Source organism: Carcharodon carcharias, chromosome 3 (assembly GCF_017639515.1).
Source record: "Carcharodon carcharias isolate sCarCar2 chromosome 3, sCarCar2.pri, whole genome shotgun sequence".
Classification (NCBI taxonomy): domain Eukaryota; kingdom Metazoa; phylum Chordata; class Chondrichthyes; order Lamniformes; family Lamnidae; genus Carcharodon; species Carcharodon carcharias.
The window spans coordinates 93,664,273-93,683,963 of NC_054469.1; the positions used below are offsets into that span (position 1 = coordinate 93,664,273).

The 19,691-nt window shown below is 39.0% G+C and overlaps 1 protein-coding gene across 8 annotated transcripts in view; it reads right to left on the reverse strand.

The window, feature by feature from the left end:
* Nucleotides 1-387: 387 nt before the first annotated feature.
* The window catches only part of LOC121276097 (tensin-3-like), a 488,964-nt gene continuing 469,660 nt past the window's right edge, over nt 388-19,691 (reverse strand). For 6 of the 8 annotated variants that reach the window (XM_041184034.1, XM_041184038.1, XM_041184036.1 and 3 more), the window contains 10 exons: nt 17,994-18,679; nt 12,180-12,278; nt 9,763-9,894; nt 6,923-7,021; nt 6,731-6,808; nt 4,492-4,569; nt 3,950-4,118; nt 1,810-1,878; nt 1,671-1,697; nt 388-1,570 (listed from right to left, as the gene is read on the reverse strand). In XM_041184034.1, the coding sequence (XP_041039968.1) occupies nt 1,429-1,570; nt 1,671-1,697; nt 1,810-1,878; nt 3,950-4,118; nt 4,492-4,569; nt 6,731-6,808; nt 6,923-7,021; nt 9,763-9,894; nt 12,180-12,278; nt 17,994-18,679 (1,579 nt within the window). In that variant the 3' untranslated portion in view covers nt 388-1,428. The remainder of the gene's footprint in view (nt 1,571-1,670; nt 1,698-1,809; nt 1,879-3,949; nt 4,119-4,491; nt 4,570-6,730; nt 6,809-6,922; nt 7,022-9,762; nt 9,895-12,179; nt 12,279-17,993; nt 18,680-19,691) is intronic. The other 2 variants (XM_041184035.1, XM_041184037.1) reach the window with 2 other exon arrangements.

The following is a 19,691-nucleotide window of genomic DNA, read 5'->3' on the forward strand; positions in this document are numbered from 1 at the left end:
AGGTTTCATGAAAAATGCAAAGGCCGCCTTGAGCTCTTTGCCTGCCCATCAACCTTAAGGTTGGACAGGCAGCTCAGCGGGTTGAATTAATTACTATTTAAATGGACTTAACAGGCCTTTGACCGTTCAGCCGAACTGAAATTCTAAATGACGCGCGGTGAAGTCGGGACGCTCACCTGATGTCACCTTGCGTCATTTTACGCGTTGGCGAGTGGGCCCTGCCTCCGCTCACTGACTGGAGAATTCTGCCCCAGTTATTGATAGCACAAGGATGAAGAGATGATCTGTATGGAGCTCAAATCTAAACCATTGCAATAGACTTTTGAATAATAAATCTCTTTATTTTGTGTGACTCACATCATGAACAAGTGAAAACAGGAACTAAAATTTATTGTATTTATTATAATTTTAATAGATTGTGTTTCAAAGGATGGAAAAGGACTATACAAAGAATTATAGAACATAATTCATTTACATAATGAGTACAAGTTTTTTTTTACAGAATGCTTAGAAGAATACTACAAAATACAGAATAGCCAAAGCAGACAGTTATGAGTAAAATGATAATTTTGATAATACATATTATTGGTCAAAGTGAAAACTCATACTTGTATTTTGGCATTTTCACAATTAGTTAACACTGGAAGCAACACATGGGTAGGATACAGTGGTTTAATAGAAGGGAAAGGGTGGAATTCATTCACTGAACTCACGTTTACACGGTAGTTCAAAGTGCTGGTTAAATGGTATGTCTTTGGCAAGAATTTCATACCCAACTGTATATAGTTGTGTAGATTGTAAAAAAAAAATTGCAGTGATATAAAATAGTTCTACATAAACCTTAATATCTATCCTACTTGTACTAAAATGCCAGTGATTCTGGAATGATACACAAGGTGTTGCACACAATATAGAATGGCATGCACCTCCAAGAATGCTTAGTAACACAAAATTGACAGCCAAACTGTGATTGAGCACATTTACCTAAATGTGTTTGTATTGTACAATCATCAGATTAGCTGCCATCTATTCAGGATATTGTGTCAAATAAATATAAATTATGAGTGTTTTTTTTCCTGATTGGTCTATTTTTAAAACTGCTTTATCTCAACCAGCTCAAGACAGTAAAAAAATAAAACTAAGCATTGACCCTTCACCTCAACAAATAAAACCAAATGATAACAAATAATCACAGAAACGAAATATCTTTTCTGACTGTCTGAAAGACCAGTTATTCTCTAAAGTTCACATCCCTGCTCCCCTTTAAAAGAAATCAAACCTGCTCTTACCATCATTCAACATATACAAACCTTCCAAACATGACCTGTTATTGCTCCAAATTATTGTCGTCCTGCAGTTTTTTTTTTCTTAGTTTGTTTTAAAAAGAGGGTCATTCTTCTCAAAATAGGGTCTGGCAGCAGAATCTATTTACTTCTTTTGCGATCCTATCATGACTTTTGATACAAAGTTCACAATAGCACTGGCAGGCTGCTCAGGGTCATGTTCGGCAAACAGGTGGCAGACATTATCAGTGGCACTTCCTTGTTTCCTTGCCACAAATCCAAAGATTCTAACAAAATAAAAACATATTATTTGTGGTTTTTATACACAAGCAAAGGCAAGTTAACTTAAAGCTATTCTGCAAAATTCTACAGATTTTAAATGCTTACTTTGCTGAGGCACTATCTTTTGTCCACCTTTTGAGGGGAGGGGAGAAAAGAAAAGCTCCATTAGAATCACAAACCCCTCTCGCACAGTCCAAATACTTTATTGTATCAAGAAGATAGATTAAGACAAACACAAACGTACTTCCTTTCTAGTGGGTCCAAGGCACAGAAAATCACTGTGTTGACAGCATAATGTCTTCTGAAGAATAGCCTATTAAAAGGAAAAAAAAAGCTATTGTCAAAAAAAAGTGATCAGGACAACGTTAATTATGTAGCAGCAGTGAAATTCTGCTAACATCCTGCATATCTGAAATATAACTGCACAAGAGATAGATAATGGATTGATTTTGAAACATTTAGAAAAATATTTTAATCTTGATTTGTAACGGGTGAGCTGAATTGGCTTCAATGGCGAGTATGTGGAGTTAACTCGCAGATCCGTCATGTTCTTACTGAATGGCAGACAGGCTCGAGGGGTTAAAATCAGGCTTTATGCAGTGACTTATTGGAAAATGAGCGCTATGGATTTTGGAAGTACAGATATGTCCTTGGCTATGACATCTTTCTTGTTCAAACCTCTTCCTACATTGGTTCAAAAATAAACAATTACTTGGGCATGCTGGGAAAATGCTGGGTGATTTGCAGCACCCATAGAAATATACATTAAAACAAGAAAGAAAACCTCACATCTGAAAACAAATGATGGACTTAGATTACATTGACTCTTTCCATTTTTTTATACATAATGCCCAACATTTCCATGATAGTTAATAGGGAAGAGAATGATCTGCTTTACAATTTACTGTGCACAAGCTATCCTTTCACTTCAATAAGCAGCTACTAATGAGAAACTGTAGTTGCAGTTTTCCTGCCAGAACAAGTTTACAGCTTTTAATTTATCTCAAAATTATATATTTAACATGAAAAAAACAATCATTCCTTCTCAGTGCCCTCCCAAAAGTTAGCCTGAAAACTGGGTTGCCTGAATGAAGCAAAAAGTGGGTTGGTATTGTGCAACACTCAGAAGTGATAAAGTGCCTCAAGAGAGGAGAGATCTAGCATCTGTGAGACACTATCCTGCACCTTGTCTAAGAATGGGAGAAATATGTTAAAATGAGATACGATATCCAGGAGTTTTCTTGGAGATGCTCCTGTTCCATTGCTCTAACTTAGCCAGAAGTATGGCAGGCAATTTGTTTATATGTGTAACTAGGCTTTTTCTCTGGGCTTCCAGCAGCAAGTTGGATCAGTTCCAAAGAAATTCCCAGCCAAAATCCCCTTATAGTTTTTTTTAAGATGAACACTAACAGAGGCACTTGTATCCACCCTGTTAAAATCTTCAAAGTGTGAAACATTTCTACATCATTGATCATGACAAAAATTCTAGCCACTTACAACTTGGGGCCTTCAAAAACTTGCATACAAATATCTATTTCCATAACATACAAACGTGATGTATTCAATAGCACAAAAGAAACACTTTTGAATGCTTGTATTAAGATACTCTGCAAGAGTAGACTGAGTGAATATTATAAATAAAAATGATTTTGCAGTGCTTACCCAAAGTAGAAAACCACCATGCTCCCACTTTCAGTGAAAACTTGCTCTTAAGGATAGTTGAGCCAGAGCTGCATCATATTGATTGAATTATTTAAATTCGGTCAAATATTTGCTCCTTTTCTTGTTTATTAATGGACAATCCTTTGCTATGTACATTTCATTAAAATTATTGTTTAACCCAGCCATTGAGTTAACCCACATCCTTTTGAATGCTGTCAGACTCTGTTATGCTCATTGTATCATTGCATTTTATAATGTTCCAAATGGTAATTCTCTCCATATTGGTCACTGATGTAAACAGTATGGGGTTCAGAACAAGGCACTGCAGCATTCTGCCACTCAACGCCCTTCAAACAAAATTTATCCATTTATCATAATCTTCTGCATTCAATTGCCAAGCCAATTCTCAGCTTAAATATCTATTTTACCAGTACATCATGTACCTCAATTTTATTTTAAAAATTCCAAAATCCAAGTATATTATACTACTGGTTAGTTCTTATCCACTAATTTAGTTACTGTCTCAAAACCCTGATAGATTGTGATGGTAAGTGTTTAATTGTCCATATCCCCTATGAATTAGGCTATAATCATTTGATCATTTCCCACTGAGAAAGAAATTATTTGGAGGTAAAGGCTAGGACAAAATGAGGAAAACGTTAGGTAAGGTTTCATTTTACCATTCCTGTCTAAGTCCAAGTTAAAGTACAGGATAAACTTACTTTCTTTGATTGTCAGTCAGCGTAATGCCTTGGGCAGAGACTTTAAAATGTACAACAGTGGAGGCTGGAGATGGAGTTTGCATCAATGTTTCTGATGTTGCTTTCTGGATTGCTTGATGGCCTGTCAGAGACTCCATGTCCACAGAATTTAAATACCACACATTACATGCTGAAAACAAAAGCATACAGGAAAACCTTTCAAATCACACTTCTCTGATAATATTTTATGTCACACAGCCTATTTTATAAATAACCAATTTCCCTTTCCTTACAAATGTTAATGAGTTTATACTAAGTATTTTAATGTTTACGAATACTATGGTACAACCAGCAACAATCTGTAGCACATTTCCAGCGACCAGCAGACACACAGAGAAAGAGTATTAAGCATTTAATAATATTATTAAAGTACACCACATCTAACAAATTTGGCAAAGGGTCTTAACCAGCTGAGTTGTGCTTTTACATGGCAGGTTATTCAACAACCATAAATAAGTCAGCAACGAGACTGATTTGCTACAGCAACACTACAATATCCTTACCTGCCCCTTGCTTTAATAGTTCTGCAGCAGAGTTAGTAGCAGCTTGGGCAGAAGCATCTGTTCCATCTTCTAAAGGATCTATTAAAAAAATGTAAAAACACATTCAACTGCCCAATTCTGATTTCCTACTTGTGTAAGCTATTCAGCACCAACAATGAATTAGCTGAGGCTTATTTTAAAATAAATTATAATCCCAGAGAAAGACCCACAGATTCATGAGATCAGCATTTTGGAGAAACAACTGTAATTAATAATCAGAAAACAAGTCAAACATAAATTAAATGTGTAAAAGCCAAGAAAAGGGTGAATAACTTTGTAATGTTCTGAAAGTCTTTTTTGGACTGTAAAAGAAGTCTTCCAAAATGGGGTGTTGTTTTAGTAATTTTGGCATGGACTTCAGTGGTTCAAGAAGGCAGTTCACCACCACCTTCTCAAGGGCAATTAGGGGTGGGCAATAAATGCTAGCCTAGGCTGCAATGCCCACATCCCATGAACAAAAAAAATACTAAAAGAGCCAATCAGAGGAATTAGTCACATGCAGCTAGGAGTAAATAATCAGGCTACTGGAAAGCACAGACACCACATCATTACCATTTCATCACCACAAGACAGACACTGAAACATTGAATTTAGAAATTACTAAAAATAAATTATAACTTTGAGCATCACCAGCAATGGTCACGTCCTTTGGATATTATAGCACTAAAACACAGTACAAAGGAGATGACACAAACCCAGTTTTGATTTGGACTTGCTGCAGCCATACAGGCATAGCAATTTGCTGTGACAAGTAATATCCTTTTATATCATTATATAATGAGTTAATTAATTATTAAAGTGCAACTTGAGTTTAATATTTGCAAAATGTGCTTTGAATCAATGCAAGATAAGGGAGTATTAACTCAAACATAAATTTGTACATTTATAACTGTAAATACTTTCTAGGGTTTGAGAATCTTTTCCATGTGTGTTTTATAGCCCTGGAATCAAAACTTGATAAATTTGAATTAATAGCACAACAAAGGTTCAAGACTTGTATATGATACACGTGTACAAAGCTGAGAAAAGCCAAAGAAGGAATTTTTGGTGTGTAGCTGGAGAAAGTGACCCAATTAGTAAAGGTAGTATTTTTTAAAACTCTCCACAAGTTGGCTCTTAAACTGTTACTCAATACAACATAAAGCCTAAGTTGTTGCTATAAGTTATAATGTAGATGACTGCATGGAATTGTCCACTTGTGTATATGCATTGAATGGAGGAACATACACCTGATTATCTGTGCCATCAAGATGCCACTAACTATACCTGTAGACCCTGGCACACCCACCTGAAAATGATCATGGGGAAATGTCTTCAGAAGGTGCAGGCTGGTGGAATGCCAGATACAGAGCTATGTACCCATTACAAGGTAACCTGCAGCTATCATGCATCACAGGGTTGGCATTTTCAGTGACAACTATGGGCAGTCTATGGTACCATTAAGGACCAACCTCTTTACTACCCCTCATGAATCACCAACTTCACTTCAGGTAGGTGATTAGCCATAGTCCACAAAGGACCATTAGAGAGAGACAATATTGCTTGAGGGGCACCACACCGCATCAAGCGTGGGGCAAGGTTTTCACAGCTGGTACGAGGATTGAACCAGTTGGCATTATTCTACACCACACTCTAGTTATCCAGCCAACAGCTAATCAATCCCCACACCTTTACTTCAGCAGTCATTAAAACAATTCAAGGGCTGCTATCACTTGCCAGTGCTTTCACCTTGGATTTAATTTTTTAGCCTCTGACAATTTTACTCTAGGCCAAGTCTACCAAAAGGCTCAGACACCTTCTGTCTTGAGCTGTTTAGCACTTTTGATCACTATTAAGATATTTCCATTTAAATTGTCCTTTCCCTTTATGTTTCACAAATATGCAGTTTTCACTCCTACCATGTGTGTACTCCCTGCATATGTCCAGATCCATACCTCCATTTGGGTCTGTCTGAAGCTTACCAATTGCCATTCAGGTCTAAACCATGCTAACAATGGAAAACATAGGCTAACATCTTAAGTAACACTTCCAGAGTGATAAAGATTTATTTTACAACAAAAGTAAAAGATTAGCTGACATATTTCATGTCATGTATATTTTGAAAACAAATACTTTTTAAATATAATTACAATTGTATTCATTTGAGAGTATCATTAGTGCAGTTTTTCAACCGTGTTCTTCTGCCAACTTATATATTTACCTCTGTCAGGGATGAGTAACTTGCAAGGCAATGCCAGTGGTGTGATGGAATGTTGATAAACCAATGCAGTCAGACTCCCTGATTAGAAACAGTAATGCTTATTAGATGCATAGAAACAAATTCAGTTTCAAAACATCTGGATCATCTTAGCTATATATACTTTACTTCTAAAGACTAAACATAAAAGCATACCAAAGTATGGTTCGTTGGGGCAACCCTTTAATCGGACTCCTTTCTGGGTACATTCAATCAGGAAATGTCTGACCAGCTCATTCGATAAGTCTCCCACTGCTGCCAAATAAAGGAAGAGGATTACACCTCACAGAATCACAGAATTGTTACAGCACAGATGGAGGTCATTCGACCTACCATGTCTATTGCGGCTCTCCGAATAAGCAATTCAGCTAGTGCCCTTCTCCCCATAAACTTGCACATTCTTCCTTTTCAGTTAATAACCCAATTCCCTCTTGAATTCCTCGACTGAACCTGCCTCCACCACAGTGCATTCCCGATCTTAACCACTTGCTGCGTGAAAATGTTTCCCCTCATGTCTCCATTGCTTTTTTTTTCCAATTAACTTAATTCTGTGGCCTCTTGTTCTTGATCCTTCCACCAACAGGAACAGTTTCACCCTATCTACTCTGTATTTTGTATATTCATGATTTTGTATACTTCTATCAAATTTCCTCTCATCCTTTTCTTCTTCAAGGCAAACAGTCCCAAATTCTCCAATCTATCTACATAAATGGAGTTCCTCATTGTTGGAACTATTCTTGTGAATCTTTTCTGCACTCTCTTTAAGGCCTTCACATCCTTCCTAAAGTGTGGCACCCAGTACTGGATGCAATACTTTAAGTTGAGGCCGAACCAGGGTTTTATACAAATTAAACATAACCTCCTTGCTCTTGTACTCTATGCCCCTATTAATAAAGCTTAGGATACTGTATATTTTATTAACCATGCTCTCAACCTGTCCTGCCACCTTCAATGACTTATGCACATATATGCCAGGTGCCCCTGCTCCCTTTAGAATTGTACCCTTTATTTTATATTGTCTCACCATGTTCTTCCTACCAAAATGAACCACTTCACACTTCTCTGCATTGACCTTCATCTGTCACCTGTTTGCCCATTCCACCAACTTGTCTATATCCTTTTGAGATTCTACGCTATCCTAATCACAGTTTACAATGCTTCCAAATTTCATCCCATTCACAAATTTTGAAATTATGACCTGTACACCAAGGTCTAGGTTATTAATGTATATCAGGACACGCACACACACACACATCGGTTTTATATCCATACACACTGATTAGTAGATTGTGCCGATAGATGTCAAATTAAATTCTAAAGTGGAAAAATGCAAAGTGATGCATTTTGAGAGGAATAATTAAGGAAAACAACATAGACATTAATTCTTTTAAAACTACTCTTTAAAAGAGCAGAGAGATTTAGGGGATCAGGGTACATCAATCTTTAAAAGTGGAAGGGCAGGCTGTTAAAAAAAAAAGCATGGCGATCCTAGGTTTTATAAGTAAAGGTACAAAAGCAAAGAAGTAATTGCAAACCTGAAAAATCATTGATTAGGCCACAGTTGGAATTATGCGTCCAGTTTCTGATTCCCTACTTTGGGAGGAATGCTTGGCCACAGAGAATGTGCAGGTAGAGTTCACTAAGATTTTTGAGACCCTTTTGTTATGACGAAAGAAACTACAGCTCTTTTCATCAGCCCAAAGACACTTAAGGGTTTTGTCACCACAACGGACTAATTACTGAACGGATTTCAAACAGCTATCATGGATCTTATCACCATTCTCCATGCTTTTCCCTTTTGACCTTGTCTGAACTCCCACTACACCCAGCACCAAACTGACCTTGCTAAAGCCTTGAATGATGCCCACTGTAACTAGTGCCTTACTCATCTTTGTCCTCTTCTAACTAACTGTTGCACACCATCCTCTTTCATTGTCTCCTATCCACTGTCCATCTCTATAGGATGGTCTTTGCATTGTTCCATTGCTATCAATCCAAATGCAGCCATCCCATTTTCAGCAATTTCTGCTCTTTTCCTTCCACACAATGTCACTTCTGGAGTCCCCTAAGGGTCTATCCTTGATTTTATTCTTGTTCTAAATACCGCACCTTGATGGCATCTTCCAAGGGCATGGGCTTAGCTGCCAGATGTATGCCAATACCTAACTCTTCCCTGTCACCATTTTCATTGACCACTTGAATGTTCTAATCTACCAGGATGCTTCTTTGACATCAAGTCACAGATAAGCCACACATGAGGCTCACTCTTCAGAAGACTTTGGCCCTGCTACAGACTTAGTATTCTTGATGCTGATTGAAATACCAACCCCACCGTACCCAGCCATTCTCTCAAGCTGAGCCAAACAGTTTTTGTTTTATTGTAAGATTTAATTCTGAGCTAATCTTTAAATCCCACATTCTGTTCCTTATCAAGATTACTCCCTTCAAGCTTTCCAGAGTTCCCCACTTCTACCCGACCAATGCTCCCTTACTGCCTCCCATCCTCTTCTCTTCATCAACTCCAATCTGTCAAAAACTTGGCTGTTTGAGTTTTTCTCTATGGTAAATCTAATTTCTCTATCAAATCCATTCAGCAGACTCAACACAATATATTAAATTCTCATTCTTGTTTTTAAAATCCACTTATTACTTATCTCTACAAGTCCTCAACCCCTCTCAAGTGTCCATCGCTGTGGTTCTAGCCTTCTATTCGGTACCATCCTCTCTTCACCCCACCATTCATATTAAGTTCTTCAATGACACCATTCTTGTTCTACAGAACTTTCTCCCTTGCCATTCCATCTCTTTCTTTCCGACTTTCTTTTTGACCCATTTCCTAATCACCCTCTTCATGTCTTGACACTGATGCTCTAATATAACTGTGCAGCACCTTAGGCATTTTGCAACATTAAAGGCACTTTACAACTTCCAAGCTGTAGACAAAATATAGAGAAAAGGCACAGTCTGTGTGGAAGCCATTTTGAAACATGAAATACCTTTCTTGCTTTGCTGAAGCACAGAAGCTGGAGGTGTAGCAACTTTCATTGCCAATCCATAGGCACCTCGGAAAGAGTGGCTGTCCCGAACAATGAATGACCCTGGCTCCTTGTCCTTTAGTAATGCAATGGCTGCAGGTAGAATCGGTTCTCATTAATAATTAAACTTAGGGAAGTCTCTCAGGCTGTGGATTGCTTCCCAAGATTGTACAGAAGAAATCTGGTAGGAATATTTTGCATCACACAAAAAAGTCTTCACATTGTTTTGCACTTGATTCGACGTATACGATAAGGCCAGGATTTTTTGATCAGTGTGCGGGCATGCACCCGACACGCCTGGGCATGAAATAAAGCCTGCTGATGTCGGCCGAGCATGCCGACGTCAATGCGCAGTCTTGCGGTACTTAGGTCGGCGGGCGCGCACCGGAGCCAGCAGTACACCCGTCGACAATTAAAAGGCCTATTAAGGCCATTAAATTAACAATTGTGCTGAAGTTTTCACTGCCCATTCTACCTAACGGTTGACAGGCAGGTGAAAAACCCAAGCAGCCTTTGCATTTTTTTTGCAAACCTCACCACAGGCAGGATGAGGTTATCTAAAGCAAACAAAAATAAAATAAAAATTTTACACTTGAATTAAAAACATATCCCTGCTCATGTCACAGAGTCACATGAGGGGACATGTTTAATGATATTTTTACATTTTTCATTAGTTTTTTAAATCAGCGCTTCATCTCTCTGAGGCAGCTACGTGCATCAGGGAGACTGAAGCTCTTTCCCGCGCGTGCTCCACAAGTGTCAGTGTAGGTTAATGGAAATTATGGAGGAAATGAGTTCAGTATTAACGTATAGGGCAGAATTTTGCCCTTAGTGGGGGTGCTCGGTGGGGGCAGTTGGGAAGCCGACTGCTGCCTGCGATTGGATTGGCCCGCCCAGTGTGGAATGAAGCGGCAGCACTCAGTGCTGCACGTGTGGAAGGAGGAGAGGAGGAGAGGCCCTCATGCTACCGTCAATATGTTTGCTTCCACTGGCTGCCATTAATCTCCTTGACGTATCCCAGGCCACAAGCATGTTAGCTCACCATTTGCAAGTCTCAATGCCCCAGCCTCTCCCTCAAAACCAGGCTATTATGGCAGGAGTGCATCAGAATGACTAGAGATTTTCAGGCCCCAAGTGTCTATGCCATAATTTTCTGAAGCTGAATTTGGAAGTGTTTTTACAGACCATAAAATATTTACTTTTAGAAAAGGAGTCTGAAAGGTGGATAGAGTTTGAAATAAAGGTGAGAGTTACACAGCCCAAGTAATTCAAGTTTTCAAATCTCTCAGAGATCATCGTCATTATGCATTTTTCAAATGTCTTTGCAACATGTTCCATCTTCTGCTGGTAACAGAATGTTTAACATTGCAACTTCATTAAAAAGGAGTTACACAAAAAAAAATTATCTCTAAAGATTATCCAAATAAACACACATACTAGCAGATTTCCTGCTGCCATTAGAAGAGAAATGATTTCCTGCTTTATAACTGAGCATTATATGATTCGCACAGCATTAATACGCAATACACTATTTATTATTCTGCTGATGATCCCGAGTTGCATTTAACTTTAACTATACTCTTAAAGCCATACACTTCTTAGTAAGTGGACAGATCCTGAGGTCAATTTAAGATTACCAGCTGTTGGCGAGGCAAGTTTCCAGTCCAAAAGGACTTAGAATTTTTCAGATTGTGGTTAGGAGAAATCAACATGAAATTACTGTTTTTCTTTTTCCTTAATTCCTCTGACACATTCCCAGTGACATCATTATTGTGGCAGATGCACACTACGTATAAGATTACCTCATACAGAATTAGAGGAAAAGATGATTGTACTGAATACACTGAAAATTTAAGTTGTTGGCGATCAATTAAAAATATTTCTCCGGCAACAAATGATATCTGTGGGGCTCATCATGATGTCCAGTATTCTAAAAGAAGGAGCACTGAGCATACATCCAACCAATGAGCAGGCATCACTTGCAAATCTTTTGTCACGGTGGCCATGACCCGATATGAGAACACAACTTGTGTGTTAACTATTTTTAATTTGCTAATGATTGGAAAAGGATTAGAACTGAGCAAAAGTTTTGCCATTAATCACCCTTCCAGCAATCCAACATGGTTAGGAATCTTTTGTGTAATAAATTTGTCATTGGGAACCAACACTGTATTATACAAGTTCTTTAATATGATTTACATCAATTCAAACACTGGAACTAATGGACAACTGCAGTTAGGTCACTTGAAATGCTACTTGCTCCAGTCTCTTCATGGTCCAACTTTTACTGGAACACTTCCTATGGGGCAGTTCACAATAACATAAAAAATCTTTCGCATATTCAGAATTGATTGAAACACAATGTGTCTCTGCCTCACCTTGTTCACGTGATATCTCTGGCTTATACCAAAATTTGGATGTGTCTTGCACGAATTTTACAGTGACATGTTTGTCAGATGAGAAAGCAGTATCTGGAACTAGAAAGGAAAAAAATAAATCAGTACCAGAAGATGTATAATTTTGAATTTAGGCTTTGACTCTATGCTTGCAAAATTGAACACACAATATGGTAGTCAAAACAATCAGATTATATGGATCCATTTTGTAAGACAATTCCCAAAATCATGAAAGGTGAAATGATGAAAGTCATTGATCTGAAACGTTGGCCATGCTTTTGAAAATAATGTGCCATCACTGATGTTATAACTGGATCTGTGCGCCACTTCCATAACTCTCTTTTTGCCATTTCCCTCGAAATTACAATTAAAATTCTCAGTGCCGGCAGCATACACATCAAACGTGTACCATTCCGCATCTGGGGAAAGCCTTTTATTGGTTAAACCTATCATCAGTTGACAATGCTGCAGCTGTGGGGTGGGCTCCAAAAGAGCCTCCTGGCCAATCAAGGAGGCTTAGCATCACAACCAAACTCCTGCCCAAGTCCATTGCAATTAATATAAGGCTTATTGAGAGCACAAAGGTGTTAAAGATGGCAGGGGTGTATTTTCAAACTTAAATTTCACTTGTAAATACTTCATATTAAATTGGTTTCACACTTTATTCATATGTGCATAATTGTTATTTGTTGAGGCTAGCTTAGTCAGAGAACTAAATGTACTGGCATGCCTCATGGTTGGCATGCTTTGATGGTTACAGGGGAATTAGGGACATTTCCTTTATTGTGGAAGAAACAATGTTGTGTTTTTTTTTGTTCACTCTTTATTGAATGTTCATGTTAGTGTCCAGTGTTGTATTCACCACTCTGTGGGACATGGCTGAACTTGCAGGCTCAGCTGGTCCTCCCTTCTGTGCATTGCAAAGGACTAAGTCTGAGATCTCCTCAGCAGGGATAAGTGAAATATTGTAGGCGAGCTCATAGTCCTGTAAGGACTTTGCCAGCCAACACCCTGAGATGGACACACATTTAGACAGTCCTGACACCAACCTTTAGGCCCTTCATTTTCTTACCTTGACTGGCTTTCCCAACTACCCCTCCCTTCACCACATCGAGACACCAGGCACTTCCCACCTCACTCCCACTGCCCCCGACTTCATCCTATATCCTCCTTTGGATTCCTCTTTCACTTCTTCATGCCACTGTCCCAACTCCAAAATGCCCCCACCACACCACTGACTCACTCTTGCTGGTCCCAAGCCTCCATGCAAGCTGCCATTCTCCTGCTCTCCTCCTTTGTGCCATAGAGTTAAGCAAGAAAAATCGCTGACCTTACACACAACTGCACAAAGCCAACTGGTGCACACCACCTTTAAAAGATCATGAACCGGTGCCACGAGATTCTCATGGGCCATTAACTTTATCCTAAGAGTAGAACTTTATTAAAAACTGTTTCACGTTAATGAGTATTCATGGTGTGCAAATGTATTCCAGGTATGAACCCACCACAGGCTGGTTTAATGCTTGGCATGTTGCAAACACGCCACTGGCTTTATCTCTGCATCTCCACTCTCTGTCACAAAATTGAAATTTTGCATCCCAGCTAATTAAGTCACATGCACAGCAGGTCTCCTGCTCTTCATAAGATCGCCCCCGTTTCTCTCTCCACAGATGCCGTTGGATTGGTTGAGTATTCAGGTTGGCCATGGAAAAGGACAAGGAAAAACCCGGAGCAGGGATATTTAATTGGGGGGAAAGCCAACTTTGATGGGATGAAAATGCATCTGAGTCAAGTGAGCTTGCAGGTGGAGACAGGAGAAACAGTGGGAGCTTTTAAATGATTACTTTGCGCCTGTCTTTACAAAGAAAGAAGATGCCACCCAGGCCAAGGTGAGAGAGGAGGTAACTGGTATACTCAAAGAATTTACAATTGAGAAGGAGATGGTGTTAGAAAGACTATCTTTACTTAAAATAGATAAGGTACCAGGTCTGGATGAGATGCACCCAAGGGTACTGAGGGAAATGAGAGTGGAAATTGCAGAGGCACTAGTGATAATCTTCTAGTCTTCTTCAGATACAAGGGTGATGCCAAAGGACTGGAGGATTGTGAATGTTACACCCATGTTCAAAAAGCCAGCAACTACAGACCAGTCAGTTTGACTTGTGGTAGGAAAACCTCTGGAAACTATAGTTCGGGCCAAAATCAATGGTCACTTAGACAAGTGCAGGATAATTAAGGAAAGCCAGCATGGACTCATTAAAAGACAATCATGTTTAACTAACTTGCTGGAGTTTTTTTTTAGGAGGTAACAGAGAAGGTTGATAAGAGCAACGCTGTTGATGTGATGTATATTGACCTACAAAAGGCATTGGATACAATGCCACACAAGACTTGAGAGCAAAGTTCTAGCTCATGGAATAAAAGAGAAAGTAGGCACTTGGATAAAAAATTGGCTGAGTGACAGGAAATAGAGATAAGTGATAAATGGGTGTCTTTCAGATTGGAGGAATGCCTGTAGTGGAGTTCCTCAGGAGTCAGTGTTGGTCTTCCTGGCATATATCAATGACCTAGACTGTAGTGTTTAAAGCATGATTTCAAAATTTTCAGATGATACAAAGGTTAGAAATGCTGTCAACAGTGATGAACTTCAAAAGGACATAGACATGTTGATTGGGCCGACAAGTGGCAGATGAAATTTCATTGCTGAGAAGTGTGAGGTGATTCATTTGGGCAGGAATAGTATGGAGAGACAGTACAAAATAAAGGGAGAAACTCTAGAGGAGGTGCAGGAACAATGTATATGTACACGGGCCTTGGTGTATATGTACATAGGTCATTGAAGATGGCAGGGAATATTGAGAAAGCAGTTAATAAAGCGTATAGTATTTTAGGCTTTAAGAATAGGGGCATTGAGTATCAGAGTAGGAAGGTGGTGTTGAACTTGTATAATACACTAGTTAGGCCTCATTTGGAGTATTGCATCCAGTTCTGGGCACCATACGTGAGGAAGGATGTGAGGGCATAGGAGAGAGTACAGAGGAGACTCACAAGAATGATTCCAGGGATAAAGAACTGTAGCTATGAGGGTAGATTGGAGAGGTTAGGACTGTTTTCCTTGGAGAAAAGGAGGCTGAAAGGAGACTTGATAGAGGCATTCAAGGTCCTGAGAGATATGGACAGGGCAAAGAGTGAGAAACTATTCCCCCTCAAGAGAACATCAAGAACTAGAGGGCACAGATTCAAAATAACTGCCAAAAGGAATAAATGTGACGTGAGGAAAAATATTTTCACTCAGAGGGTAGTTGGATTCTGGAACATACATCCTGAGAGGGTAGTGGAGGCAGGTTCTATTGGGGTATTCAAAAGGGAATTGGATTGCTATCTGAAAAGAGTGAATATGCAGGGATAAGGCAGGGGAGTAGGACTAGGGAGAATGCTCTTTCAGAGAGCCAGTATAGACTCTATGGACCAAATGGCCTTCTTCTGCACTGTAAAAATTCTGTATTTCCAGCATTATCAATTATTAATCACAAAATCATGTCATATCAGTATTAAAGCAATAAAAACACAAAATTATTTTCATAATTCTTTAACCTTATTCAACTTTAACAAATAATCGCTAATATACCACCAACACGCATAGATCTTTCTTACCCTGGACTTCATAACTATCAAAAGATCATCTAAAAAGTAACAGGAAACATTTAAGGTTGATATTGTGAACAGGGTTTTAAACATTATTATAAAATATGAACTTTTGTTCACCTATGAGTTGCTGAGCTTTGCAAACCAGGAGAGCCCACATACAACCATTGTTTTTATGCTGCATTGGCGATCTCAACCAGGACATTAACAGGGCTTTGAGAATTAGCCTCATTCCCATTGAATTAAGGACAGAGAACCTAACCACTGTTTTCTCTTTTGATCATTGCCCTTTGAAAGTATATTTGGATTTTTGGCCAGGAAAGGACTAGACTGAAGATTCTCCAAATGCTCAAAGTTAGGGCTCACACACAAATGACAACCATATGGATGAAATAAGAGGGTTCCAGGGATCCCTGAAACTATATCCCAACAAGGACTTCATGGTTTCTGAAGAGGAGGAGGGAGAAATGGAGAAAAATAATATAGAGGTCAAGCTGACAATGAAGTATTACTAGCACCAATATCGCAGCAACACTGATAGGGACAGAACTCAACACCAGAAACAAATTAGGCTCACATTTCATGTTGTGATGTAGCTTTCAGTGCTGCAAGTTACAGTAATAGAACAGCTGTTTATTTTACACTGGAGTGGTGCTTCAATCTTGTGTCAGGCAGCACAGAGCACCTTGCCATGTTTCAAAGTTTTAGCTCTTTAGGTTAAACCAGATGCAGCATCAGCCCTGAGTAACCCTTATGGTCCAAATTTAACAACAATCACATAGCTTTCCGTATTTCACTGAGGTTCTCCTTTGGTTCAGCTAATGTTTTGGGGAATTAAATTACCTTCCTGGCCTTCAAAATAGCCATGCAATAGATATTTAAAAAGCTGCATTCCAATTTTGAATGATGAACAAAGGCAACGTGAAAGGTTTAGAATTGGTCATTTTAGGTTAACTGTCAAAAACTCAAGCTTAGATTTTCAAACAGTTCCAATGAAGGATTTAGTCTCCACCAGAAACAAGAACTTGTCCATCTTTTTACCAATTCTGACTGGCCTGCTCTGCATTTGTCAGCCTTTTCTGTTTTACTTTTAGACACTCAAGAGGGCTTTTTTTTGGTATAAATTGTGATTGCTGGGAGCCACCAAAAAGAACATTTTGGCTCAATGCGCACTCCATAGAATGGAACCCCTACTTTGGGATGAAAGGCCAGGTCTATTTCTCTTTTTCCTTTTAGTCCCTGGAATTCCTCATGCAGAGGGTGAAATTCTAGAGTAAAAACTCTTGTAATTTGCAGTGATTGGAAACACTTGCTTCCTGCAGACAATATAAAAATGTTTTAAAAATTTATCAAGAACCATCCTCAGTGAAGTGGAGTCTAATCCTGAACTAGCAGAAAGCAATCACAAGGCTTGCATTATTCACACAAACCTACCATCTCAGAGTTGCAACTACTTTAACTGTAATTCTGCAGATTATGAAAATGAATTCTTATAAGAGTTAGCAAATATCTACAAACTCTGTGGTAATGTTACTGTACTTTAATGTTAAATGCTGTCTCAAACTTCAAGGCCATTGGTAATCCTACAAATCCTAAACCACTCCTAAACTGTGCAGTACTTCAAAGTGTCCTTCAAGGACCTACAGTGAGTGTTACACCTTAGCACACCTGATTAGGAAAGCACAGCACAGATTGAAAATATTTGTCCCCGTTTGGGATTTCATCCATACTTAGTTGCTGTCAACTAAATATATCAGGGGAAACAAAAAAGGGAAGCAATTGAAATCAGGTTGCTCAATGCCCGTTAAATTACAATAGTGTTGTTGATGACAGCCTCGATTTCAGCAGCAATTGTGTAATGTAAACAAGGTGGAGCTGCTGCCTCCACAGGAGGTGGCTTTCTGGCTGTGGGTGGGCTGTGTGCTCAGCATGTGGCTTTCCAATAGCTATCCTTTATAAGCCTGCCAAGGGAAAGGTGGTAGCCACAGGTGAAACTAATTTATATAAGAAGGAACATTAAATCGCTGTAAACACAATTGGATGACAAAGGTCAAGTATTTAAATAAAAGCATCATTCATTTTCTGTAAACGTGATTGGATATAAAATCTTTTAAATGATTAAATATTGGAAACAAAAATCACAGCATTTACCTCGTACAACAGAAGTATTTACGACTTTAGAAAAGTCAGGAAGGACACTGGGGAATGGAATGCTGATTGTACTTCCACTGTGAGGACTTGAAAAGCCACTTGAAGCTGGTGAGATGGAGGTAAATGAATGATCCCCCTCAGAAATCCTTTTCTTCTCTGGCAGTGGAGGGTGCACATTCAGACTCAAAGCATCATTCATTAGTGTTGCATTGCTTTGTGCCTGCCCACTAACTGCTGTAAGTACTCCCTCTTGCAGACTACCATTACCCAGGAAACCAGTCGCCGAGGAGTTCATGTTTGAAGTGGTGTTGTTTGATCTGATAGAAAGACTAGATAGTGTGGCTTGTTCTCCATCATACTGATGTCCACTGCTGACACTGTAGTGCTGGTAACCCTGGTTACTGGAATCTGCAGCCAAATGATGCAACGTAGGGGTTCCTCCAGCACTATCTTGTTGTAGGTTTGAAGTGAGGCTCTCAGGATTACTCATGTGAATAGAGTGGTTGTTTGGAGAGACAACTTGTGATCCCGGAGAAGAAAACTGTGACACGATAGAGGCCTCCTGTGGTGGACTTCCCAAGTTAACACCAAACTCTGAGGAACCAAGGTAGCTTTCTGTTGATCTGCTAGTCCCCGTTACTGGTGGCACACCTTTCTGGGCACTCTCTGACCAGGCAGGTGGGCTACTGGAGAGAAAAGAGATAATGTACAAATAAACATTTATTAGTACACAAATCCAGTATGAAATCTCTTATCCTTGTCTCTTCAAACTTGGAAGAAATGGATCATATCTCCTCTCAGGCAGTGTATTTGTGAGCATCCCATTTTGTTATCTATTGTTAAAATCTACCATTAAAATGAATGAAAATCATGCATGAAAATCAATCGTATTCATCTCTCCAGTGCTTCAGTCACTAGGTTCGAGTGTTATAGTTTGCATGGCAATTCAGATCCACTTCATCTTTGAGGAAAACCCAACATCTCATTCACAGTTTACTCATTGAAGAAATTCAGCCTCAAGTGTAGAGTACAAACCTAAATCATTTGATCATGAATAAATCCACTGAAAGATTGAATAAAATATTTAACATACAAGTGCTGTCTAATTTTCTAGAACTACTGTAAGTTATTGCATCTCCGAATCTGGAATTAGCAAGTGTTCAGCTCAATCTTATGCTGGAATAATGGTGAATTTTGACCAACAGTGTCTAGATGTAAAGAATCCAGACTAATCTACTAGTTTGACTTTGTTTATTCTCAAGTTCTACCTTTAAAATGAATGGAATTCATACTTAAAAATTAACCTTCAGTCATTTTGGGTGAAGGACTGTTTGACTGGTTTTCCTTTGAGAATGCCCCTTTGTTCACATGAGCCAGGATCATGCAGAATGCTGGCTGCCCAATTGAAGTCCTCACCATATTTTGTTGCAGCCTTCACCACTTAAGTTCCACTCAATGATTTGAAAGTTGCAGTCTCCTGCTGTGCTCTATCTCTCACACAGCTTCCAATGATCATCAGTTTACCAGTGAGCAGCCAGTTCTTGTGTTGTCACAACCATGCCTCAAAATTTTAAAATACCTTTGTAGGTACTTGTCAGTTCTGCCAACACTGGCAGGAGTCCCAGCATCCTGTATTCAAACACTAGACTTAGACTTGAACTGTGAGCATGAAATAGAGAAGAAAGCTGAACTGTTGGT